The sequence below is a fragment of the Schistocerca piceifrons genome, chromosome 7, assembly GCF_021461385.2.
Source record: "Schistocerca piceifrons isolate TAMUIC-IGC-003096 chromosome 7, iqSchPice1.1, whole genome shotgun sequence".
NCBI lineage: Eukaryota > Metazoa > Arthropoda > Insecta > Orthoptera > Acrididae > Schistocerca > Schistocerca piceifrons.
In genome coordinates, this window is record NC_060144.1 from 522,317,717 (window position 1) to 522,345,648 (window position 27,932).

The 27,932-nt window shown below is 43.9% G+C and overlaps 1 protein-coding gene across 1 annotated transcript in view; it reads right to left on the reverse strand.

Annotated features, from left to right (window-relative positions):
- LOC124709061 overlaps nt 1-27,932 on the reverse strand; it is a 387,186-nt gene that overhangs the window by 40,470 nt on the left and 318,784 nt on the right. The window contains exons 5-6 of the mRNA XM_047240710.1: nt 16,522-16,664; nt 3,290-3,434 (exon numbers count right to left, since the gene is read on the reverse strand). Of these exons, the coding sequence (XP_047096666.1) occupies nt 3,290-3,434; nt 16,522-16,664 (288 nt within the window). The remainder of the gene's footprint in view (nt 1-3,289; nt 3,435-16,521; nt 16,665-27,932) is intronic.

The following is a 27,932-nucleotide window of genomic DNA, read 5'->3' on the forward strand; positions in this document are numbered from 1 at the left end:
CTGCCGATGATGCATGAGCTCTCTGCATTTTCAAGTACGCTCGCTATATTGAGGTATGTAATGACATGACATTGTCAAAAGCAGAGCGATCTCTGTATCAATCTCAAAGAGTTTCTAAATATAGGTTTTATCGCCCAAGTCGCCGAAGTGACATCCAATAAAAAGACTTGCATGCCAGGTCACTGAGCCACACGAAATTATTATTATTATTATTGTCTGTATACGTAAATAAGTTCGTATGGAGGCCTCAGAGCACGAGTCCTATTCGTAGCTGTTTGACTGTGTGCCAATAATTTACAAGAAAGATGATCAAATATTTTCATGATAGCATTCTTTACTCCTTTCTTAGCAAGAGTATGTTGTGCATAATTGGGACCATTCTTGTTCCAGAGTTATGTTTATAAATAATACTTCAAAAAATGGTTCAAATGGCTCTGAGCACTATGGGACTTAACATCATTGGTCATCAGTCCCCTAGAACTTAGAACTACTTAAACCTAACTAACATAAGGACATCACACAACACCCAGTCATCACGAGGCAGAGAAAATCCCTGACCCCGCCGGGAATCGAACCCGGGAACCCGGGCGCGGGAATATAAATAATACTAATACCTCCAAATTTTAACTGCAAGTGAACATTAGCTGTAATTATGGCGTCAGTAGATGACATCGCAGTTGAGTGGAACAGGAGGGGGTCAGGGTTAGAGTGTAGCTACTAGTATGGTAAGGTGAGAGGAAGATAGTGCAGGGGCTTACTTAAAACTTAACTTTGAACAAAAGCAGTTAATTCGATTCAGTACAAGACAGGATATGTCCTCATAAATAACCACAGAGTACTGGGGAAAGTGCAAATGTAAAACTGAATGTTCGAAATTTCTGTGTGCGTGAATTTATGTGAACTTGAAATGGAAATTAGATAATACAGATCTTCCCCAACGTTTGAGTTCAGCATTATCAGAACTTGCTGGTCGAAGAAATATTCATCGCTACTACTTGGCCAGCAAGTGGATTCGAAGCAGTGAAAGTCTGTTCCTGATCCCCATACTTTCTGTGTCCTGGTTTAAAGTCTAAATCACCCGAAGTGTAGTCACAAAGTGAGAGCATGTGATGCTACATCTGCCCATCTGCTGATTAAGCTCGACGACTATTCGAGTGGCGCAAGCCGTGTTCCAGCACTGGGTTTCACCCTCTCGCTTCTCTGATCATCGTAGAACTGAAACATGACACCACACTATATACATACTCATTACAGTCACCTTCATTCGATAGATATTTAAAATGATTTTCATTTATTCTTCAGTCTCAGCTGCACATTTTATAAATACGTGACTCGTTTCCGTCTCTCTGGATCATCTTTTCAGATCTATGTAGCACTCTGATGCGAGGTTCCAACACAAACCCGACGGATTGGTGACGCAGCTACATAGATGTGTGTATGATCCAGAGGTATCGAAACATGACAAGTGTTTCAGAAAGTTGCAACTGACACTGAATAATAAATGAGAATTGATTTGAAAATCAGTACAGTTGGTTGGTTGGTTTGAGGGGAGGGGACCAAACAGCGAGGTCATCGGGCCCATCTGATTGTGGAAGGACGGAGAACGAGATCCGCCGTGTCCTTTCAAAAGAACCGTCCCGGCATTTGCCTGAAATGATTTAGGAAAATCACGGAAATCCTAAATGAGGATCGCCAGACGCGGGGTTGAATCGTTCAAAAATGGTTCAAATGGCTCTGAGTACTATGCCACTTAACTTCTGAGGTCATCAGTCGCCTAGAACCTTGAACTAATTAAACCTAACTAACCTAAGGACCCTCCCCCCGTAGGTGCAACCACAATGGAGGGGTATCTGTAGAGAGGCCAGACAAACGTGTGGTTCCTGAAGAGGGGCAGCAGCCTTTTCAGTAGTTTCAGGGGCAACAGTCTGGATGATTAACTGATCTGGCCTTGTAACACTAACCAAAATGGCCTTGCTGTTCTAGTACTGCAAATGGCTGAAAGCAAGGGGAAACTACAGCCGTAATTTTTCCTGAGGGCATGATTAAATGATGATGGCGTCCTCTTGGGTAAAATATTCCGGAGGTAAAATAGTCCCCCATTCGGATCTCCGAATTTCCCATTTGAAAAGGGAAATGGATAGGTTAAAGTTAGATATAGTGGGAATTAGAGAAGTTCGGTGGCAGGAGGAACAAGGGTATAAGATGAACATCAACAAAAGCAAAACGAGGATACCGAGCAAGGTGGCGCAGTGGTTAGCACACTGGACTCGCATTCGGGAGGACGACGGTTCAATCCCGTCTCCAGCCATCCTGATTTAGGTTTTCCGTGATTTCCCTAAATCGTTTCAGGCAAATGCCGGGATGGTTCCTTTGAAAGGGCACGGCCGATTTCATTCCCAATCCTTCCCTAACCCGAGCTTGCGCTCCGTCTCTAATGACCTCGTTGTCGACGGGACGTTAAACACTAACCACCACCACCACCAAAACGAGGATAATGGAATGTAGTCGAATTAAGTCGGCTGATGCTGAGGGAATTAGATTAGGAAATGAGACACTTAAAGCAGTAAAGGAATTTAGCTATTTGGGGAGCAAAATAACTGATGATGGTCGAAGTAGAGAGGATATAAAATGTAGACTGGCGATGGCAAGGAGGGCGATTGTGAAGAAGAGAAATTTGTTAACATCGAGTATAGATTTAATTGTCAGGAAGCCGTTTCTGAAAGTGTTTGTTTGGAGTGTAGCCATGTATGGAAGTGAAACGTGGATGATAAATAGTTTAGACAAGAAGAGAATAGAAGCTTTCGAAATGTGGTGCTACAGAAGAATGCTGAAGATTAGATGGGTAGATCACATAACTAATGATGAGGTGTTGAATAGAATTGGGGAGAAGATGAGTTTGTGGCACAACTTGACTAGAAGAAGGGATCAGTTGGTAGGACATGTTCTGATGCATCAAGGGACCGCCAATTTAGTATTGGAGGGCAGTGTGGTGCGCGGGTGCAGGTGCAGGTGCGGAACAGTGCACTAATGCACCAAGTGTGGAAATCATCCCCTGAGAATTACATGAGAGCCAAAATTTGCAATAACATTCTTTAACCAACATTTGTATATAAACATTCCCGTGAGAACACTGCAACCGCACTTCCTTATTTACCGCCCCATCGCAAGATTCGATACACACGTTTAAGACACAACGCTCACACCTGACGAGGGAAATGAGACCACTGTGTGCAGAGGAAAGAAAACGTCTCCAGCTGCGCGGCTGAAAGTACACCACGATTTGCCTTACCCTGCGCCTGCGAGGTGGGCTCCGGTGCGGCGACGGCAGCCACCGCTGCGTTGAGGGCAGCCAGCATGCAAGGGGCGAGGTTGGCCGCCACGAGGTGGGCAGAGCCGAGCCGCGCCAGCGCGCCCGCCCCGCCGACCACCACCTGCTGCAAACGCAAAACAAAGCAAAGCATCACTGGCCGGGCACGGTAAAAGAAAGCTCACATGTCCCGTGACGTCTGCGCACCTGGAAACAGGCGGATCGTCCGGGCCGACCCGTAGGCTGCGCTGACAGTGGCACCAACAACGGCTGCCAGATGTCGCCACCTACATCATCATACATACTTACATTAATTCTTGTTCCGTAGATCACGAATACGACATTTCGTAAGGATGTGGGATGTGTCACTTCAACTTAAGTTTTTTTTACGCAAAATAATTAATTAATAATTTTTTTTACAGTTACTACTTCATATGTAAAAATTCAACTACTGAGTAGAAGGAATTGTCATTCAGAAATTCTTTTAATTAGCGTTTAAATGTTGGTTGCCTATCTGTCTCTTTTAACGCTATTTGGCAAATGACCAAAGATTTTTGTGGCAGCATAATGCACCCCTTTCTGTGCCAAAGTGAGATTTAATCCAGAAGAATCAAGATCATCCTTTTTTCTAGTGTTGTAGCTATGCACTTCGCTGTTATTTTTGAACTGGGATGGGTTATTAATAACAAATTTCACAAGTGTATATAAGTTTATCCACAGGATAAAGATAAAGCCTCTTAAATCAGAAAACTACACACAGGAACTAAATATAATCAAACAAATTGCTGTTGAAAACGACAACAAAACATACATCATAAACAAATTCAACAACATGGTAAAAATGAGACATAAAATGGCGGCCACTCACTCGAGAGCACAACCAAAAGATCTGAAAACCCAGAGGCAGAACACACAGACAACACAGCAGATCACATCACTTCAGGAAAAAGAGACGGATGGCACACACTTACATACAATAACACAATATCACATAGAACTGGAAACATTCTGAAAAAGCAAAGGATTCCAGTAACATTCAGAACACACAACACAGCTCAAAAAAGGCTAAGACCAGTCAAAAGAACTCAGACAAATTCAGCAATGCTGGAATATACCAACTCACATGTACATGGGAGAAACAAGCAGAAATTTCCGAACGTGGTACACAGAGTACATGAGAGCTCTATACAGTGACAGCACACATTCAACTTTCGCAGAACAAAAACCATATACTGAAACACAGCAACAGTCTATATCGACAACCAACAATAAAAGAAAATTATTACATACAAAAGACTATAGTGAAAGGGGAAAACGTTAGAAACGCAAACACAGCGCTTTGCAACACACTCTTTATCACTCTGAGGGAACTGAACCAGGACACAGAACAGAAAGCACACAAGAACCACTTCCCCATCACACACAGAGACATAAATCATGAACAGAAGTCGTCAGAACTCCCGCTACAGTTTTCATAGCCTTCTCGCAACATGCGATACACTTCTCGCGACACACGTGAACGGCAAGATGCCGTAATGTTTTGGATCATAAACAAAGTGTGGAAGTTTTGCTTTTCTATGTACAAAATTAGCTGCATGCCGTCCAACCTACGCGAGTACAGGACAAACTAAGCAGCAGCCTAGTGCAGACCAAAACTGTACCCACATTACTACCGCATTTCCCAACTGTATAACGCTGACTTACGTAAGTTCATCTCTTAGTATTTGTTTACTAACAGCCGCTGACACAGTTGCAGATGACATGATGTATGCCGAGAAAAACGGCAACAGAAAATGCGCAGAAAATATACCACAAACAGCGACAACAATTCTTAAAAACCCGCTATAACGTACAAAAAATAAGGTATTACGACAATATCCACAAAAAACTATATTCAAAAAACAAACAGTAAAAATGTAATAATCTGTTAAAGTGTCTGTATAAATATGTTGTTTTCTGCATGTTTTGGATTTAAAGAACCCACTAATGATGGCGATGCAAAAACAGACATAATGTCTCATGGGATAACAGCAATCAGTGATTTTATAATGTTACTTAAAATCCGTCTTGATTGCAAATTTTTTATTCATGTGACCGGTTTCGGTCATTCAGAACCATCTTCAGATCTGATATTTCAGTTACAGGAGTAACTGGACGGGTTACTCCTGAAACTGAAATATCAGATCTGAAGATGGTTCTGAATGCACCGAAACCGGTCATAAGAATAATAAAAAAAAATTTGCAATCAAGACGGATTTTAAGTAACATAATGATGGCGATATTTGTCGTTGAATCTAGTTTCGGAATAAATAAGTAAGCAAAAAACAAAAAGTGTTTTGCATCAAAGCGGACTCACAATTCCCATATTGTTGTTTTTCGGCGACAGCATGATCACAGTGCATCCGGTCTCCGCCAGCTGTTTCCGGAATCGAGGACGCTAAACTGGGTTACGTAAGACTCTACTGGGTGCGACTGAAAAGTTCGGTGAATGCTCTCAGAAAAGGAAGCAAGCGTTACAAACGAAATATCGTTACTGGTCTTTAAATTAACCGCCATTTGCTACAACACACTTCTGGAATTGGCTGTAAGGGAACTGTCAGAAAGTGCTTCTTGCGTAATTGCTCGAAGCGCCGTGGTCACGAACTGTCGAAAATTCGCATCATTGCAGGAGATGAGCCCTGGTGCTGCCAGTGCAATCCGGAGACCAAGACGCAATCAATGCCATCGTGTTCATCGTCCTCCCCGCCTCCTGGGAGTACAAATTCATGTTAGATCAAGCCCCTGCTGTCGTAACAGGCAATCACATTCGTCTTACTCGCATAATTTGTCAGCCTACTTATTTTGGGAGGCGGGGAAGATGATGAACAACCTCCCATTGTCTATCGCTTAGTTTCCGGAGAACCAAGTCCCATCTCCTGTAATGACGCGGACATCCAAAAACGTGTGACCAAGGCGCTTCGAGTGATTCCACAAGAAGCGGTTGCTGACAATTTTCAACAGCCTTACAACCAATATCGGAAACGTGTTGTAGCTGATGGTGTTTACTTTGAAGGCCAATAAAGGTATTTTGCTTGTAACGCTCGTTTCCTTTATTTTCTGAGACCATCTTGTATTGTATGGAAGAGGTCAGAAGCCGCTTCAACCTCCTGCTCTGGGATGTGGGCCGTGACGCCTGTGTGTTCGGAGCCGAGTGCTGCGTTATAGCTTCTGCCATTAAGAAGATGTCGAATGCATGTGGCTGAGCTACACTTACGCGCCAAAGATAATGGTACAGGCGTGCGTGTTCGAATACAGAAATATGCAACCAGGCAGATTACGGCGCTGCGATCGCCAACGTCTATATAAGACAACAAGTGTCTGGCACAGTTGTTAGATCGGTTACTGCTGCTACAATGGCAGGTTACCAAGATTTAAGCGAGTTTCAACGTGGTGTTATAGTCGGCCCACGAGCAATGGGGCACAGCATCTCTGAGGTAGCGATGAAGTGGGGATTTTCCCATACGACCATTTCACGAGTTTATCGTAAATGTCGAGTCTCCGACATCGCTGCTGGCGTAAAAAGATCCTGCAACAACGGGATCAACGACGGCTGAAGAGAATCGTTCAATGCGACAGAAGTGCAACCCTTCCGCGGATTTCAATGCTGGGCCATCAACAAATGTCAGCGTGCTAACCATTCAACGAAACATCACCAATACATACTTTCGAAGCCGAAGGCCTACTTGTGTACTCTTGATGACTGCACGACACGAAGCTTTACGCCTCGCCTGGGGCCGTCAACATCGACGTTGTTGCCTGATCGGACGAGTGTCATTTCAAATTGTATCGAGTGGACTGACGTGTACGGGTAAAGAGACAACGTCATGAGTCCATGGACCCTGCATGTCAGCAGGGGACTTTTCAAGCTGGTGGAGGCTCTGTAATGGTGTGGGGCGTGTGCAGCTGGAGTGACATGGGACTCCTGATACGTCTATATACGACTCTGACAGGTGACATGTGCGTAAGCAACCTGTCTGATCACCTGCATCCATTCATGCCCCTGTGCATTCTGACGGACTTGGGCAATTCCAGCAGGACAATGTGACACCCCACAGGTCCGGGATTGGTACAGAGTGGCTCCAGGAGTTTAATCACTTCCGCTGGCCACTCCCCAGACATGAACATTATTGAACATAACTGGGATGCGTTGCAACGTGCTGTTAAGAAGAGATCTCCACCCCCTTCGCACTCTTACGGATTGATGGACAGCCCTGCAGGATTCATGGTGTCAGTTCCCTCCAGCACTACTTCAGACATTAGTCGAGTCTATGCCACGTCGTGTTGCGGCACTTCTGCGAGCTCGTGGGGCCCCTACACGAATTAGGCAGATGTACCAGTTTCTTTGGCTCTTCAGTGTATTTGTGTCTCGAGAAACACGTGGTGAGTACTGTATATTCTCTCCTTCATTATTGGAATACCCAGATAAGTTTTTCGAATGTATGACATGAAGAGAGACACATACTGTTACATAGTCGAGATGATTTTCGGTGACACAGAAAAGCAAGATTACAAGCAACTTCAAATAAATTCAGCAAAACAGTGATATGTCAGTTACCCTCCAGTGCGTGAAAGACAAACATAAATTTTAGAATAAGATATCCTGAGCACCTGAGGCACTCAAAAGCAGAAACACATTGCCTACACCATATTTCAAAACCACCTCACATAGCGGAATTACCATCCTACTGGCATAAAAACACCAGTAAGCAATAATAATAATTCGTAGACAATTAATGCCCACGTACCACAACAGAGAAACGATCCACTACAGAAACTTTAGTCGTCAAAAGCGATATACGCCACCCTCCTCTCTTGATCATATTGTTTTTGGAAGTTATAATGTAGGCTTAAAATTTCCAGTTCAGATTTTGCCTGTGCTGCAGATGATATGTTATACTGAGTAATGATATGAGGCTGAAATGGCTAGACAGCCACAGGACATACATAGCGTAGTATAACGTTCAAGCTGATTCGCCTGAAGAAAACTCTCTACGTTCGGGCAGTGAAACTGGCTGCCCTAAGACCACGAATGCACAGGTCTACTGATTTAAAAAGATAAGCTGTCTTTGGGTGATGTCGATCATCGGCGGTTGATGTCGGTCATCAGCGGAAACCCCTTATGTCCGTGCCATTGTGACTGTACTCTTAGACCACGAATACTAGGCTGGGCACTAAAATTGCAGCACCAGGAAGGATAGCGAACAGCTAAATTTGGCTACTGTGCATACACAATGTAGTAGAAAGAGTGGATGATCAAAACTGAAATGAAATGATCGTATAGCAGGCAAGAGGGCTGTTCGGCCAGCAGGTGCAAATCCTTCAGGTATGTATGCTATTTTGGTCACTCTGTAAATTCTGTTTCTTACGTAAATATCGATATGCGTAGCTCACACAGAGTAAAGCCATGTAGCTGAGTAACCTTTGACTATTGCCCTGCCTGAGGTCGCTAGCAAAATTAAGCGCAGTTTAAGTTGAGCAGTGTTGAGTAGAAGACGTGTTTTGAAGAATGGCTAGGAAATTTTGTTTATAAGTGAGATATGGGATCGATGGAATTAGATTATTAATATTTTTGGACAATTTTGGAGAGAGAAGGTAAGGAGATTATTTGTGAGTTTTTCTGGAATGTTGAGAGATTGAGGTAGGCACGCAAGAACGTAGGATTGTTTTGTGTTATTAAGATTGTAGTAACGGAGCCCAGACAGTAGCACTGTTATATGGATTGCCCTGCTAGGAAGATGAGATTTCCCTTGCTTGCAGTTATTCCTTAAAGTCATGTTACGTCATTACCATTGTGAAAATTCAATTGAGATTTAAAGCATTACTTTTGAATATAGAGTTTCATTTGAATTTTGTCAGTGCCGTGTGAACTACTCTGCTTTCGAGGAATATGCAAAAATGCTTGTCAAGACACAAGGCAAGTGAAAATACAGTCTAGGCCCAGGAATTTCTTTGTAAGTTCAGTTGCACATTTATTTCAGAAGTCAGCTTATATTTAGGATATCATTACATTTTTATAGAAACAGTTATCTTCAATTTGTAGACAGTGCTAAGCAAATCATATTAATTCTTTATGTAATTCAGTACAGTCAGAGTTTTGCACAGTTAAATTATGAATTAGTTTGTTTGGTAATCATTTTGGAGAAATTGTGGTGGACAGTTTTAGGATAGAGAGAAGCAGACTAGTTGTTAAGTTACAAGTCTTTCTGCTTGACGCCACATCTCCGACTTGAGAGTCGATAAAGATGAGATGAAATGATTAGGACAACACAAGCATAGAGTTGCCGAGCGAAGAAAAAGTCCGACTTGGCCGGGAATCGATCTCGAGATCCCACAGTCTTGAGGCAGTGACGCTGACTACTTTTTTAAACATTTATTTTAGGAACAATGTTACACATTCTAAATACATACTAAGTACATATATTAACCATTCGCACATGTTATGCATGAAATGATTTAAACAAAAACAGTTTGATCATTGCAATTATGCTGATGTTAAAGAAATACAACAGACGATTATGTTACTGACTAAATTACCAGAAAGAATTAATTTCAAAATCGAGGAAAGATTTTTAAAGACATTCAAACTTCTTCAAACATGAATAAATAAAAAACTCCACTTTGAATTACATGCTCTCCAATCTTTACAGAAGCATAAATAGTACTTTATGAAGGATATCAGCAAGTTTTTTCGATAATTTTTAATATATTAATGTACACAAGGAAATCGTCTCCGTGAGAGACAAGTTAAGGGTAGAAACTAATCTTTAACCTTCTCAGCTCAGTTAGACTAGCTATGAGCATTTCACACAATTGTATGGAAATCACCAAAACTTATACAGAATGTGGAAGATTTATGCCCATCGCACATAAAAACAATTTAATAATCACATTAGCCCATCTCTTAAATACTTGAAAACGGCAGAAAAGAGATGTTATGAAGTTGACTAGCCTTCCAACTACACTTTCTGGACATTAATGGAATGTTAATTATGTGATCAGACCTATATGATAAGTCTTTCACTGGAAAACTGACTTGCACATCACAGAGCAAAAATGAACAGGGTGATTTGACAGCCATTGAATATTACATTATATCAGATACAATCTTATGGTTTTAACCAATCGATAAAGACATTCTCATAAAACAATCAATTGTCATATTTATACTATAAACCAATAATGCAGCTTTAATGTTTTGTGTTTTGACACTATCAGACACACAATCTGCCACGTAAGTTCTGTACATTTCTTTATAAAATTTCAAAAACTACTTTCTGAAGTAGAAAAAGCACACACCAAAAATTTACACTAAAAATTTAAATAATATCCTTAAGGAAACTACGATACATCACTGTCAACACAGTCTTATTTTTTTTATATTAACCAGCTGACGTATGGCGTCCGTGGACGGGCGGACTTCTATGCACAAAATCTACTTCATAGCCCCACTTTCGTAACGCTTTAACAACAGTCGCAGCACTGCATAACTTGACAAAAACACAGTATTTTCCCTGATCCAGTTTCCATGTGTGGACGGTTTCAGAATTGAGGCTAATTACCTGTGTAATCCAGTCATTCCAGGGATGTCGGCTGAACAGGACGAGATTCTTTGTCAAAAGCAAATACCAGAGTATTCCTCCTGAGGTTTGTAGCCACGGTTAACCCAGCGACGAAATTTAGGTTAAACAACCGAAATTCCAATTAGCAGCAGCACGACCAGAAGGAGCGATCAGACCACAAGGAATATGAAGAAACACGGAGATTAACGGACGGAGAGCGCTCGGCGAAGCACAATTACAGCGATGTAAACTCCGAAGTGCAACGCAGCAGTACACATCGTCCACTCGCTAGCGCGGCTCACACGGAACGTAGACCACAAGCTGCGGACTGAAGGTATGCGGGTAAGAACTTTAGGATACAGAGCTGGCAGCTCTGTCTCGGATAGCATCAATGGCTCTATCCCAGCTGGGTATCAAGTCGAACTGAACTTGGAAGACAGATAATGGTACGTCAATGCAAGCTGCTTCAGCCTTATGCAAGAGTTGATCACTCGTTGTGGCTAGCGTCTCAGTCTGTCGGTAAGCTATGACTAGATGTTCTGAGTGGGTGGGAGGTGTTGAGCACGCGCTGGCCCAGTCAGCCACCGCACACCCTCCGTCTCCCAGTAGGGCTGGTCAGCGTGTGTAACATACGGTCTTGCATTATCTTGTTGCAAGTATGTCACAGAGACATCAAAAACAGGACACAGCCATTGGACTGTCAGAAACGTATCAGCTGCTGTCAAAATTACCAGTTATGCAAACCAAAGGTGATCATGTGCTATACAAGTCGATTCAAAAGTTATGTCCCATGGGACAAATTCGGTATTAGAGGAGACAGTGAGAATCACAACAATCCACTATTACCACATCACCGAAATGATAGTCACATGCAGAGCGTAATACTACTAGGCCGGTTATCTGTGAGGCAATTGATTAATGGAGTCTGATAGATGGGTATTAAAGGGGCGCCAGTCCTTTGGTGCTATTCTGTAGTGTGGTGACTCGCCCAACAACGCACATACATCAGGAGATGGCGGAAATGGTTGTCATCGGTGCGCCGGGCACGAGTCAGCAGCAGACTGCTACAGGTGACATTCAAACCAGCGCAAGCCTAACCACAACGGGTCAAGTCTACAGTGTTCACGACAAAGACATTTATGACGACCATGCACAGCAAAAAGACTCACTAGGCAAAGAGTTACTGAGTTCAACTCTATAAAGAAGGAAGTCCGCACAGAAACACGGCATCAGTCAAGCACCTGCGTCCGGGATATTGTCCTCTAATCATTTCCATTTCTATCGAATCAACTTTGTGCGAGAACTGATGTAACTGACAGGGAAGTGCAATTCTGTGAATGATTTGAAAATGATGTACACACCAGCGGAATCTTGAAGCTGATATTTTCTTCAGCAATGAAACTAATTTCCATTTGAACTGGACGGTGGACGGTGGCCGGCCGGAGTGCCCGAGCGGTTCTAGACGCTACAGTCCGGAACCGCGCGACAGCTACGGTCACAGGTTCGAATCCTGCCTCGGGCATGGATGTGTGTGATCTCCTTTGGTTGGTTAGGTTTAAGTAGTTCTACATCTACATCTACATTTATACTCCGCAAGCCACCCAGCGGTGTGTGGGGGAGGACACTTTACGTGCCACTGTCATTACCTCCCTTTTCTGTTCCAGTCGCGTATGGTTCGCGGGAAGAACGACTGTCTGAAAGCCTCCGTGCGCGTTCGAATCTCTCTAATTTTACATTCGTGATCTCCTCGGGAGGTATAAGTAGAGGGAAGCAATATATTCGATATCTCATCCAGAAACGTACCCTCTCGAAACCTGGTGAGCAAGCTACACCGCGATGCAGAGCGCCTCTCTTGCAGAGTCTGCCACTTGAGTTTGCTAAACATCTCCGTAACGCTATCACGGTTACTAAATAACCCTGTGACGAAACGCGCTGCTCTTCTTCGGATCTTCTCTATCTCCTCCGTCAACTCGATCTGGTACGGATCCCACACTGATGAGCAATACTCAAGCATAGGTCGAACGAGTATTTTGTAAGCCACCTCCTTTGTTGATGGACTACATTTTCTAAGGACTCTCCCAATGAATCTCAATCTGGTACCCGCCTTACCAACAATTAATTTTATATGATCATTCCACTTCAAATCGTTCCCCACGCATACTCCCAGATATTTTACAGAAGTAACTGCTACCAGTGTTTGTTCCGCTATCATATAATCATACAATAAAGGATCCTTCTTTCTACGTATTCGCAATACATTACATTTGTCTATGTTAAGGGGCAGTTGCCACTCCCTGCACCAAGTGCCTATCCGCTGCAGATCTTCATGCATTTCGCTGCAATTTTCTAATGCTGCAACTTCTCTGTATACTACAGCATCGTCCGCGAAAAGCCGCATGAAACTTCCGACACTATCTACTAGGTCATTTATATATATTGTGAAAAGCAATGGTCCCATAACACTCCCCTGTGGCACGCTAGAGTTACTTTAACGTCTGTAGACATCTCTCCATTGATAACAACATGCTGTGTTCTGTTTGCTAAAAACTCTTCAATCCAGCCACACAGGTGGTCTGATATTCCGTAGGCTCTTACTTTGTTTATCAGGCGACAGTGCGGAACTGTATCGAACGCCTTCCGGAAGTCAAGGAAAATAGCATATACCTGGGAGCCTGTATCTAATATTTTCTGGGTCTCATGAACAAATAAAGCGAGTTGGGTCTCACACCTTCGCTGTTTCCGGAATCCATGTTGATTCCTACAGAGTAGATTCTGGGTTTCCAAAAACGACATGATACTCGAGCAAAAAACATGTTCTAAAATTCTACAACAGATCGACGTCAGAGATATAGGTCTGTAGTTTTGCGCATCTGCTCGACAACCCTTCTTGAAGACTGGGACTGCCTGTGCTCTTTTCCAATCATTTGGAACCTTCCGTTCCTCTAGAGACTTGCGGTACACGGCTGTTAGAAGGGGGGCAAGTTCTTTCGCGTACTCTGTGTAGAATCGATTTGGTATCCCGTCAGGTCCAGTGGACTTTCCTCTGTTAAGTGATTCCAGTTGCTTTTCTATTCCTTGGACACTTATTTCGATGTCAGTTCTAAGTTCTAGGGGACTGATGACCACAGCCATTAAGTCCCATAGTGCTCAGAGCCATTTGAACCATTTTTGAATTGGACGGTGAATAGACGTAACACTGTCCAGTGGGTAAATGACAATCCCCATCTCACTGTCGAGGCATACACTCAGACAAACAGGAGTTAAATGTATGGTGTGGCATACATGAGGATATCCTCACTGCTCCCATATTTTGTAATGGATGCCCAATGCTGCATGCAACAGAAATCATCTTGAGAAAACATGTAGGGTTTTCTTGCAGCACGATGACGGACCTGCACACTTTGGAGGAAACGTCCGCCGACTCCTCAGAGTGATGTACTTCCTGGGCGCTGGGTTGGTCGACGGGGTCCAGTGGAACGGCTACCTAGGTTGCCAGACCTCACACCACTGGACTTTCTCCTTCAGGCGAACCTCAAATCTACATTTTACACCAGCAACATTAGTTGACCTGCAGGAGAAATATCACCAGAGCCTGTACAGAAATACCAACAGTGACGCTACTGTCAGAGTCCAGCACTCTCCAACGTCATGTCAGACATGTCGTCTGCAGGTACGTGCGGACAACTGACTGGAGATGACGACTGCACTATACTGCTAAGTATCAGGCAGTCCAGATGTGAAGATTACCGAACTATCAGTTTAATAAGTCACAGCTGCAAAGTACTAAAGCGAATTCTTTACAGATGAATGGAAAAACTGATAGAAGCCGACCTCGGGGAAGATCAGTTTGGATTCCGTAGAAATGTTGGAACACGTGAGGCAATACTGACCCTACGACTTATCTTAGAAGAAAGATTGAGGAAAGGCAAACCTACGTTTCTAGCATTTGCAGACTTAGAGAAAGCTTTTGACAATGTTGATTGGAATACTCTCTTTCAAATTCTGAAGATGGCAGGGGTAAAATACAGGGAGCGAAAGGCTATTTACAATTTGTACAGAAACCAGATGGCAGTTATAAGAGTCGAGGGGTATGAAAGGGAAGCAGTGGTTGGGAAGGGAGTGAGACAGGGTTGTAGCCTCTCCCCGACGTTATTCAATCTGTATATTGAGCAAGCAGTAAAGGAAACAAAAGAAAAGTTCGGAGTAGATATTAAAATCCATGGAGAAGAAATAAAAACTTTGAGGTTCGCCGATGACATTGTAATTCTGTCAGAGACAGTAAAGGACTTGGAAGAGCAGTTGAACGGAATGGACAGTGTCTTGAAAGGAGGATATAAGATGAACATCAACAAAAGCAAAGCGAGGATAATGGAATGTAGTCGAATTAAGTCGGCTGATGCTGAGGGAATTAGATTAGGAAATGAGACACTTAAAGCAGTAAAGGAGTTTTGCTATTTGGGGAGCAAAATAACTGATGATGGTCGAAGTAGAGAGGATATAAAATGTAGACTGGCAATGGCAAGCAAAGCGTTTCTGAATAAGAAAATTTTGAAACATCGAGTATAGTTTTAAATGTCAGGAAGTCGTTTCTGAAAGTATTTGTATGGAGTGTAGCCATGTATGGAAGTGAAACATGGACGATAACTAGTTTGGACAAGAAGAGAATAGAAGCTTTCGAAATGTGGTGCTACAGAAGAATGCTGAAGATTAGATGGGTAGATCACATAACTAATGAGGAAGTATTGAATAGAATTGGGGAGAATAGGAGCTTGTGGCACAACTTGACTAGAAGAAGGGATCGGTTGGTAGGACATGTTCTGAGACATCGAGGGATCACCAATTTAGTATTGGAGGGCAGCGTGGAGGGTAAAAATCGTAGAGGAAGACCAAGAGATGAATACACTAAGCAGATTCTGAAGGATGTAGGCTGCAGTAGGTACTGGGATATGAAGAAGCTTACACAGGATAGGGTAGCATGGAGAGCTGCATCAAACCAGTCTCAGGACTAAAGACAACAACAACAACAATCAGGCAGTCATTGACTGACGATGCACCATTTGTTAATACGATTAAAGCACATCTGTAGCATACATTCGTCTACAAACTGCCTATTGGCTTCTGTCTCGGGTTCCTCGGCCGACGTTCATCTAATGATTTTTCTGACGTTTCGCCAGCACGACTGGCTGGCATTGTCAAAGCTTCACCCTCCATTGCCGGTGGTGAACTGGCAATGGAGGGTAAAGCTTTGACAATGCCAGCCACTCGTGCTGGCGAAACGTCAGAAAAATCATTAGATGAACGTCGGCCGAAGAACCCGAGACAGAAGCCAATAGGCAGTTTGTCAACAAGTGACCATGAAAGCCTTAACAATTTTGTATACATTCGTCTGTTTGTATTTTCCCTGTCTCCACTAATTACGACTTTGTCTTGTTGGCCAAGACTATCGAATCACCAAGGTCGACTTCTGAATGACAGTGAGCACTATTAACGTGTACTTTTAAACATCAGTAGACATAATAATTTTTGTGGAATTCTCTAGCAGAGTGTACGAAATTTTTCATACGCCGTGGATAGCATGTGTAGAGTTGAATATGTTTCAGAGTGTAGCACACTCACCTGGGAGTCTATGAAGAGGAAGTGCATCTGCAGGAAGGTGAAGAGCGCTCTCAGCACGGCGAGTGTGAAGCGGGCGTCACCGCCGCAGCCCGCGTGCACCACCGCCTCCAGGGCGCCCTCCGCCAGTGCTGCCAACCCCAGCACTGCAAAAACACCAGCAGCTTCAGCATCGCCGCTATGGATGGCACTACATCTACAAGTAGGCGTACAGTGTTAATTATCGCTCCTAAAAAAATCAAATTACATGATTAGCAGCTCCTCATAAGCGATACGTTTTGTACATGTGCTATCTGATCAGAAGTACGAGGACACTTCTTTGTAATGCAGAACTGACCACCAAATGTCGCGAGAGGCAAGCCCGCTAGTACAAAAGAAAGTGGGGAGTTTTGCGTTGTTAGCAGGGAAGTGGTAACAGCAGAGTGGGTCAGTCAGGTGAGCTCAGTGACTTTGAACGTGGAGCAGGCGTTGGATGTCACCTGAAGTAACAAATCCATCTGGGGATTTATACGCTAACTGTTGGTAATGTGATTGTGAAGTGGAACCGTGAAGAACCAACCATAGCTGAACCTAGACCAGGCAGAGCTCATGTAGTGACAGAAAAATGGTTCAAATGGCTCTGAGCACTATGGGACTTAACATCTGTGGTCATCAGTCCCCTAGAACTTAGAACTAATTAAACCTAACTAACCTGTGGACATCACACACATCCATGCCCGAGGCACGATTCGAGCCTGCGACCGTAGCGGTTCCAAACTGAAGCGCCTAGAACCGCACGGCCACACCGGCCGGCTAGTGACAGATAAGGACCGTGGAGCAATGCGGAGGGTGATTTCAAAAAATCGCACGAAATCACCGTAAGGAATCACTTCTGAGCTACGAAATTCTGCCAGCAGTCCAACTAGCACAAAGGCTAAAAAGGACGGCGTACAGCGGTCGAGGAGCTCATCATAAGCTGTAGATATCTGCAGTCTTCGGTACCCGACGCTTGTGGTGGTGTAAAGAGAGACGCCAGTGGGCAATGTGTGGCTGGGAACGAATGATCTGGAGTGACGAATCACGCTGTACCCTGGTGCAATGCAGTGAAACGATTCGAGTTCAACAAACGCCTGTAGGACATTACTTGCCATCATGATTAGTGCCAACAGTAAAGTAGAGAGGAGGTGGAGTTGGGGTATGGGGGTGTTTTTCGTGGTTACAGTGTGGTACCGTTGTTGCTCTTAAGGATCCCTATACTGCGTAGGGTAGAGCAACAGTTTGGAGGCGATGACTATATCAGCTTGGCAATGGAACCCGTCATAAAACAATATCTGTGAGGCAACTGTTTGTTGACAACAGCATTTCTGAAATGGACTGGCCCGCTCAGAATCACGACGAGAACACAAAATAATGCACTTTTGGGATGAGTGTGGACTTCGCTCCAGCGTCCGTCATCAGTATCTTCTATGGTTTCGGGTCGCAAGGAAGAATAGGCTGCAATTCCTCCTCAGACATTCAGAAGCACTGAAAGTTTCACCAGCAGAGTTCAAGCAGTCATAAAGAAGAGCGATCGACAATCTCCAAATTAATGTCCACCATTAGGCGTCAGGCTACTTTTGATATCTGCCGTCGTGATGCACTACGGAATCCCCGAACTACAGCGCCGTAGTATGTCGCTATATGCGCCAGAACGAAGTGGCCCAACCCACTGACAAAATACGTGCGTCAGTTCGTTTCCTGCATTTGAGGGGAATCAACGCTACAACAGACCGCTCTGAGCAGGTTGCAGCGTACGGCAGGAACGCACCATTGTGTGAAACAGTGGTTAGGTGGCGCTAAGCCTACACTGTGGTCAAACGTTTCTAAAAGGTGAACAAAGAAGTGACTGATCGTCTGTCTGTATGCAGACTGAAGCGACGAATGAAAATTCGTACCGAGCTAGGGATTCGAACCTGGTTCTGCTGCTCATTAGTCAGATGCGCTGAGCACTTCACTTCCCGGACACAGTGGCTACGCACCACTGCACGGACTACCCTAGCACGCACCCCTCCTCAGTCCAAGTTCCCGTTCACGCCTCAGCTGACTTGGTATTCCCCCTAAATTGGAAAAATATTGCAGTGGCTCTGCAGCTGTATTGGAATAGAGCCACAGCATCGAACGAAACGGAGGGTGTTGCCTGAAACCCAGGCGCAAGTGTGTTAATCAAGTGAAGTTATTCGGTTCCAGAGACTTTTCCAAGTTCCCTGGAACCATATACACTATCTGATCACCTGGCTGAAAATGACTTACAACTTCGTAACGCCCTCCATCGGTAATGCTGGAATTCAATATGGTATTGCCCACCCTTAGCCTTGATGACAGCTTCCTATCTCGAAGGCATACGTTCAGTCTCACACACACACACACACACACACACATTGACTCAAAAAATTGAAGACACCACCAGTATTCCATTCCAGCTCCGAGTGAAGTTTTCAGAATGTTTCCTTCTCGTGAGGAAAACGCAGCATCTGCACGCCCGCTCCTCCTAGAGCCGCTTCCCAGTTATCCTCAAGTAGACACTGATAAAGACAGATGTGTATCAGGCGTGCACAACAGTGGAAAAATTATCACTTAACCAGTAATGCGGAAAACAAAGTTCAAGATTTCCGCTCAACACCACACTCAGTTTCCACGATCGTGTACAGTACCATTATAGTGTGTCAAATAGTGCTGTCAGTAAACACAGGCAGCAATCATGAATACAAGATTTCTTCATTCTGCTGCCACAGTTCTGGATACTTCATGCTATATATAAATCATCACGACGTCGTTTTAACTTTCACTACTGGTTGTATTTATTGAATGTTATTAAGTTCAAAAATGTTCAAATGCGTGTGAAATTTTATGGGACTTAATTGCTAAGGTCATCAGTCCCTAAGCTTACACACTATTTAACCTGAATGATCCTAAGAACAAACACTCACACCTATGCCCGCGGGAGGAGTCGAACCTCTGCCGGGACCAGCCGCACAGTCCATGACTGCAGCGCCTTAGACCGCTCCGCTAACCCCCTCTGTTGTTAAGTGCCTAGAGAATGGTACCTTAAGTTCTTTGGTATTTATTACGTTACAATGGTATTCTGAAGACCACACACAAGACCTCAAGTACATATCACTTGTTGATGTTCGATGAATGCAGTCGGTAGTGAAAATTAAAGCATTTTCTTAATAGGTGTGGTACTCGCAACTATTCTCCTTGCGGAGAGCAACTCCACGCACACCCGCGTAATGCGGGTGGTCTGCCGTCAGGCGGCATCAACTTCCTGCACAGGCGTCTGTAGGCCAATTACGTCCACAGCAGTTTCCAGGCAGCAAGCTAGCCCAACGACAATGATAACTACGCTGCCATTTATCGCTGGGAACTCAGGATGACACCACTACAGACACATCTCTCGCCGACAAACAGCGTTCCAATCGACAAGAGGAAGTGCAGGCGGCATGGGACTATTTTCCTCCGCAAGTTATGTGGCTGAAAATAGTCCGCGCTGCGCTGCATGGGAACGCCACCACTTTGGGGTCACTTACTGCCTTCAGACTTTGTACACCTCTAGAAGGCCATTAAAGCAACATAACGTGCCAGTAGAAAGGTTCACCATTCCGGCAATTCTGAGAAAATCGCAAGAGAAGTCTTACGTGTCTATTATGTGGCTTATGTAGCTGTGCTTACTTGCCGCACGCTCGAATTCGTGGTGGTCGATTGATTAGCTTTCGAACTTCGTAAAACGAACGTGTATGAGGCCACGGCTCGACTCCCGCTCGAGCTTAATTCTTAATCTAATTTTTTCACCACTGGTCATATTATTTAATTTGTACGACATTTGAGAGGTAATATACTTTGTAAAAATATCACATATATGTCTATGAAGTTTTAGTGAATTTCATGTTATTTGACTACTTACTATTTTCGACTAAAATCCATCGTACATCATCAATTGTCAGCACATATACACTCCTGGAAATGGAAAAAAGAACACATTGACACCGGTGTGTCAGACCCACCATACTTGCTCCGGACACTGCGAGAGGGCTGTACAAGCAATGATCACACGCACGGCACAGCGGACACACCAGGAACCGCGGTGTTGGCCGTCGAATGGCGCTAGCTGCGCAGCATTTGTGCACCGCCGCCGTCAGTGTCAGCCAGTTTGCCGTGGCATACGGAGCTCCATCGCAGTCTTTAACACTGGTAGCATGCCGCGACAGCGTGGACGTGAACCGTATGTGCAGTTGACGGACTTTGAGCGAGGGCGTATAGTGGGCATGCGGGAGGCCGGGTGGACGTACCGCCGAATTGCTCAACACGTGGGGCGTGAGGTCTCCACAGTACGTCGATGTTGTCGTCAGTGGTCGGCGGAAGGTGCACGTGCCCGTCGACCTGGGACCGGACCGCAGCGACGCACGGATGCACGCCAAGACCGTAGGATCCTACGCAGTGCCGTAGGGGACCGCACCGCCACTTCCCAGCAAATTAGGGACACTGTTGCTCCTGGGGTATCGGCGAGAACCATTCACAACCGTCTCCATGAAGCTGGGCTACGGTCCCGCACACCGTTAGGCCGTCTTCCGCTCACGCCCCAACATCGTGCAGCCCGCCTCCAGTGGTGTCGCGACAGGCGTGAATGGAGGGACGAATGGAGACGTGTCGTCTTCAGCGATGAGACTCGCTTCTGCCTTGGTGCCAATGATGATCGTATGCGTGTTTGGCGCCGTGCAGGTGAGCGCCACAATCAGGACTGCATACGACCGAGGCACACAGGGCCAACACCCGGCATCATGGTGTGGGGAGCGATCTCCTACACTGGCCGTACACCACTGGTGATCGTCGAGGGGACACTGAATAGTGCACGGTACATCCAAACCGTCATCGAACCCATCGTTCTACCATTCCTAGACCGGCAAGGGAACTTGCTGTTCCAACAGGACAATGCACGTCCGCATGTATCCCGTGCCACCCAACGTGCTCTAGAAGGTGTAAGTCAACTACCCTGGCCAGCAAGATCTCCGGATCTGTCCCCCATTGAGCATGTTTGGGACTGGATGAAGCGTCGTCTCACGCGGTCTGCACGTCCAGCACGAACGCTGGTCCAACTGAGGCGCCAGGTGGAAATGGCATGGCAAGCCGTTCCACAGGACTACATCCAGCATCTCTACGATCGTCTCCATGGGAGAATAGCAGCCTGCATTGCTGCGAAAGGTGGATATACACTGTACTAGTGCCGACATTGTGCATGCTCTGTTGCCTGTGTCTATGTGCCTGTGGTTCTGTCACTGTGATCATGTCATGTATCTGACCCCAGGAATGTGTCAATAAAGTTTCCCCTTCCTGGGACAATGAATTCACGGTGTTCTTATTTCAATTTCCAGGAGTGTAATTGCGTAACGCATACTTTGCATCCAAACTACTGGATGTCAACGAGGTGTGTTTTCCCTTAGAAACCCTAAACATTCCCTGTAAACAGGCGGAAACTGCCTTCATTCGATTTAATAGATGCCGTTTCAATTTATGTTTCTCATCTCTGTATGACAAATATCATCCTGCAATGTGTGATGTCAAGAGCAGATCCGATGATTAATTGTCCACTACTCTTGTGGTGTGGCATATTGTGACTAACTGTAGTATATTACTGGTTGTAATCCAAGCCCAGCACGAGAGGGCGGCGAAGTCAGGGTTACAAATATCGTATGACAAGAACCGGCACTCCAGTAACACCCCTTTGACGACTATACATGGAACGATTGGGAGGGTCAGGCGCTTTCGTTATCTTGGTGAATGGGTCCACCCCAATGGTAGAGACGGCACCTCCATCTCAGAAACGCGTAACAAACTCAACGCGGCATACCATCTGCCCCACAGTCTGTACAACAAGAAGTGCATCTCGAAGAATGCTAAGTTCTGCCATTACAGAACTGCTGTCAGACCACAGTTTCTGTATGCCCCAGAGACCCTCTTGATGAACAGAAAAGGCACGATGGACGACCTGGAGAAATCCCAAAGACCTATTCTCAGAAAAATTCATGGCCCGAGATTGCTCCCAGATGAAACCTACCGATTGAAGTTGAAACGTCCCCTTAGTAAAATTATACATGACTGTGCTTAAACTGACACACAATATTTTTAGCGCAACGCAATCTGACTTTTAATAATCCCTACAAAAGAATGGCCCTGACTAACATTAACCTATACCTTTCACAAATCACTTACCTCACAAAAATCTTCGTTACTCGAACTACTGCAATACATCGAGCGCCACTACTGCCAGCTAAATAAAAGATTCTAACTACTGAAGGCACTAACTACTGATAGGCATAGTTAGCAAATGAAAGATTTTGATAGAGAACAAACAATGTATTTACGTTAATAGTGTTCAAAAGTCATTATATATATATATATCAGTTCATGAAATCCAGTCTTATAAATTTACTGTCTCTGTCCAGATCATCCGCTCTCAAAACTCCGCCATCTCACCCCCCCCCCCCCCCACATCCACCACTGCTGGCGGCTCACCTCCAACTGCGCAACGCTACGCGCTGTTAACAGCCAAGTGCCCAACACTACAATAGCCAACAACAATGCAAACCAGCCACAGACTGCACACAGCACAGCCATTGATTTTCATACAGAGCGCTACGTGGCGTTACCAATATAAAAACCTAAACAGCCTACTTACAAAGTCTAATTCTGAACTGATCAACAGTCAGTATCAGCCACCACCAGTATGCGACGTAGGAGGCTCAAGTTCTATGGGCACCTACAACGAATGAACAACAATAGGCTTACCAAGAAGATCTTACTACTGGTTAAAAGCTACAAGACTGGAAGACTGTGGATTAATGAAGCACTAAAGGACTTCGATTCGGCTGGGATGTCTGAACTGGAAGTAGAAGATCGTTCCAAATTTTGAGCTATGACAGAGTCTTGAACCCCACCACCTAGAGTCCCTAAACGTCGGAAGCCCCTTTCACAGGAGAGGAAGGAGAGAATATCATCAGGGCCCAAGAGATAGTGGGAACGGAAGAGAGCATCAAAGAAGAACTAGTCAAAGCGCTCCTTAGTGGCGTTAAATCAATAATAATTACTGGTTGTGAATAACGTCGTTCGCTTCATTATTTATCGAGGTTTGTCTTGGCCTTTTCAAGCCTGTCCCTAGTCCTTAGTTCAAATACCTCTGAGCATTATGGGGCTTAACTTCTAAGGTCATCAGTCCCCTAGAACTTAGAACTACTTAAACCTAACTAACCTAAGGACATCACACACAACCATGCCCGAGGCAGGATTCGAACCTGCGACCGTAGCGGTCGCACGGTTCCAGACTGTGGCGCCTAGAACCGCTCAGCCACTCTGGCCGGCTCCTCGTTCTTGAAAATTTACTTAAAAATAATAAATAGGCAAATAACATATGAAATTCACTACGACTTCATGAAAATGTGTGTGGGATTTTCTTTTTCGATATATTTCCTTTCAAATGTCATATAAATTAAATAAAGTGACCAGTGATGGCAGAAATAGATTAAAAAATAAGTGACAGATGGATTCGGACCGTCGTCTCGTGCCCAACCTACTTGATAAGCGCGACCTCCAACCATTTTTTTAACTTGATTTATTCACATCAACGATATTACACAGCTCGACCACGTAAACAATGTTAAACTAATACCATTAAAGTGAAAGTCGTTCGAGAGTGGCCAACAGGAGACTGAACTACATTTTAGAGACATACAAGAGATTCATTATTCACTTCATTACTTCATTGTAATATGTAATCGCTGCAGGAGATGTACAGCTCCAGGCTTCTTCTTACGAAGGACGGCCGTCGATCAGGTGGTTCAAATGACTCTGAGCACTATGGGACTTAACTTCTGAGGTCATCAGTCCCCTAGAACTTAGGACTACTTAAACCTAACTAACCTAAGGACATCACACACACCCATTCCCGAGGCAGGATTCGAACCTGCGACCGTAGCGGTCGCGCGGTTCCAGACTGTCGCGCCTAGAACCTCTCGGCCACCCCGGCCGGGTCGATCAGGTGTGTGCTGTATCCGCGTGAAGTGTAGCCACAGCCGTCTACGCTCGCCTCCGCTGCTTGAGAAATGCCAGGTCTGTGACTGCTTCAAGTTGTGCTCCTCGAAGGGTAGTTCATTGGTTTTCCGTTTCGTGCCAGGTGTCACCACAATTATTTCTGACGGCCGGCATCTTCGCACAGATACACCAGTTACATGACAGCCAAGTAAAACTTCTACGTGAACATTATGTTGTTTTAACGGTCTACTGAAGGCGCGCGCAGTTTGGAAGTCCATGATTCCTGCGTCGAGTCCTCCCCATGTTAGTAGGACTTGGGCCGGCGTGCGGCTTCCCAGCAGTCGTTGTCGTCAGAATCGACTGGTCCGCTGTCCCTCATTTTGAGTACACTCCCGACCAGCGTGCGTCGACCGTGGCCCTTCGTGGACGGGTCTTACCGTAGAGGACACCGACTTCCGGACGTAGCTATCTCGCTACGTCTCACTGTGCTAGGGCTTCATCATGAGACTTCCCACGGAGCTACTTGATAGTGTTATCTCTTCCTGTGACTCACATAAGTTCTGCACAATAACCTGTAGTGTTAATTCCCTCTAATGAGACGAAACGCAATGATTTCCAGGACCGTCGAAAGAAAATAGTACGAAATCCGAAACTGGGAACAAAATCTAACTCATACGCACAGGCAGTCATCTAGACCGAAGAACTAAGAGAAATTTCAATGAAAATCTTAAAATTCCCAGGAAACTTTCTTTCAACTAATTTCCTAAACTGTCAGAATTTCATCTTTAATATAAACATAAAAGCTTCTTATCTGCAACACGAATGCATGTGGAACAGTCCTGCAGTGTTTTTAAACGAAATGTCGGTGCAGTAAAGCAGTGCTTGATTGAAAACTGCATCATCTTTACTTTTATTTGTTCTGGGTGAATGTAGGCATAATGCTACTCAGGCAGAGGAACTCTACCGAGTGCGATGGCCTGACAAGAAAACATTATTGGAGTTACTGTTCTGATAAGTTTTATTCTCCGTGGATGAGCAGCATTTCTACTCTCTCTTCAGTGGTGTACATTGTACTCACGGAAACCTTCGACTGAAAAGGTTGACTGAATCACCGGTGTGCATTTTCCTCGTGTTCCCATTTGTTTACTGTCAACTATAGCAACTGGGCGACTTACGTTGTCTGAGCATCACATTGTTACCGATATGGATAAGGTAAATGTAAGTGGTTATAAGCTCTCTGCACATGTAATGAGAGAAAATATGGAGAAAGGAGGAGTTGCCATATATGTCAAAAGTTATCATTGTGCAAAAAGTATAGAAACAAAAAAGTTTTGTGTAGAGAAATATATAGAAGCATGTGCCTGTGAGCTTAAATTAAATAAAGGCACATTTATAATTGTAACTGTATATAGGTCCCCATCAGGAAATTTTCATCTATTTCTGAAAAATTTGGACTCCTTGTTGTGCTATCTGTCAGACAGGGGGAAGCAAATTATTATTTGTGGGGACTTCAATGTAGATTCTCTGAAAGAGGGTAATAGGAAAAATGACCTTGAAGTATTACTCGGTTCTTTCAATTTGACACCCGTTATTGATTTTCCTACTCAGGTGGTAAAGGATAGCAGCTCACTGATAGATAACTTCTTTATAGACCAAGATAAGTTTAACCATGTAAATGCTGAGCCTGTTGAGAATGGTCTTTCTGATCATGGTGCACAGCTAGTTACAATATATGACATAGCTCCATTCAGCAATACTAAACAGTCCTCCAAAGTAGTACGTTCAGTCAACGATTTAACAATTGCAAATTTCAGGGAAAGCCTACAGCAGTTAGACTGGGATGAGGTGTACCGTGAACCTGACGCCAATTTAAAATATAACTTATTTCATGACATTTTTGTAAATGCATTTGAAAACTGCTTCCAGAAGAAAATAGTTAAATATACTCGTAAGAAACCTTGTAACAAACCATGGCTTACTAAGGGTATAAAAATATCTTGTAACCGGAAAAGGGAAATGTATCTGACAGCAAGAAAGAGTAGTGACCCAGAAACTATCAAAAATTATAAAAACTACTGTGTTATATTAAGAAAAGTTATTAAAAAATCCAGGAGTATGTGTAGCATGTCTGAAATCAGCAACTCTGATAATAAAATTAAAACAATTTGGAATATTATTAAAAGAGAAACAGGTCAACCAAGAGCAGAGGAAGACAGTATTACCATCAAATTGAATGAAAGCTTTACGAACAAAAAGTCAGAAGTTGAAAATATTTTTAATAATCATTTTCTAAATGTTGTGGATATAGTAGGATCCAGGTGTTCATTAGAAGATGCTAGGCTGTTAATGGAAGAGGCCATACCTATGCAATTTGATACAATTGAAATCTCACCCACTTCTCCCTCTGAAATTAGGAAAATAATAAACTTGCTTAAAAGCAAAAACTCACATGGAATTGATGGCATTTCCAGCAAAATACTAAAAGCTTGTTCTCAACAGATAAGTAAGATTCTCAGCCACCTGTGTAATAGCTCTCTGGAACAGGGCATTTTCCCTGATAGACTGAAATATGCTATTGTTATACCTTTGCATAAAAAGGGGGATAGATCTGATGTCAACAATTACCGTCCAATCTCCCTTCTAACAGCTTTATCCAAAGTTTTTGAGAAAGTAATGTATTCAAGAGTAGCTTCACATATCTGTAAAAATGAAGTACTAACAAAATGTCAGTTTGGTTTCCAGAAAGGTTTTTCAACAGAAAATGCCATATATGCTTTCACCAGTCAAATTTTGAATGATCTGAATAACCGAACACCACCCATTGGGATTTTTTGTGATCTCTCAAAGGCTTTTGATTGTGTAAATCATGAAATTCTGCTAGACAAGCTCAAGTATTGTGGCATGAGCGGGACAGTGCACAAATGGTTTAATTCGTACCTAACTGGAAGAGTGCAGAAAGTTGAAATAAGTACTTCTCGTAACATGCAAAGATCAGCACATTCCTCAAACTGGGGAACTATCAAGAATGGGGTTCCACAAGGGTCAGTCTTGGGTCCTTTGTTGTTCTTATTATATATTAATGACTTGCCATTCTATATTCATGAAGAGGCAAAGTTAGTTCTCTTTGCTGATTATACAAGTATAGTAATCACACCTGAGAAACAAGAATTAACTGATGAAATTGTCAATACTGTCTTTCAGAAAATTACTAAGTGGTTCCTTGTAAACGGACTCTCACTGAATTTTGATAAGACACAGTACATACAGTTCCGTACAGTGAATGGTATGACGCCATTAATAAATATAGACCTTAATAAGAAGCATATAGCTAAGGTAGAATATTCCAAATTTTTAGGTATGTCCATTGATGAGAGATT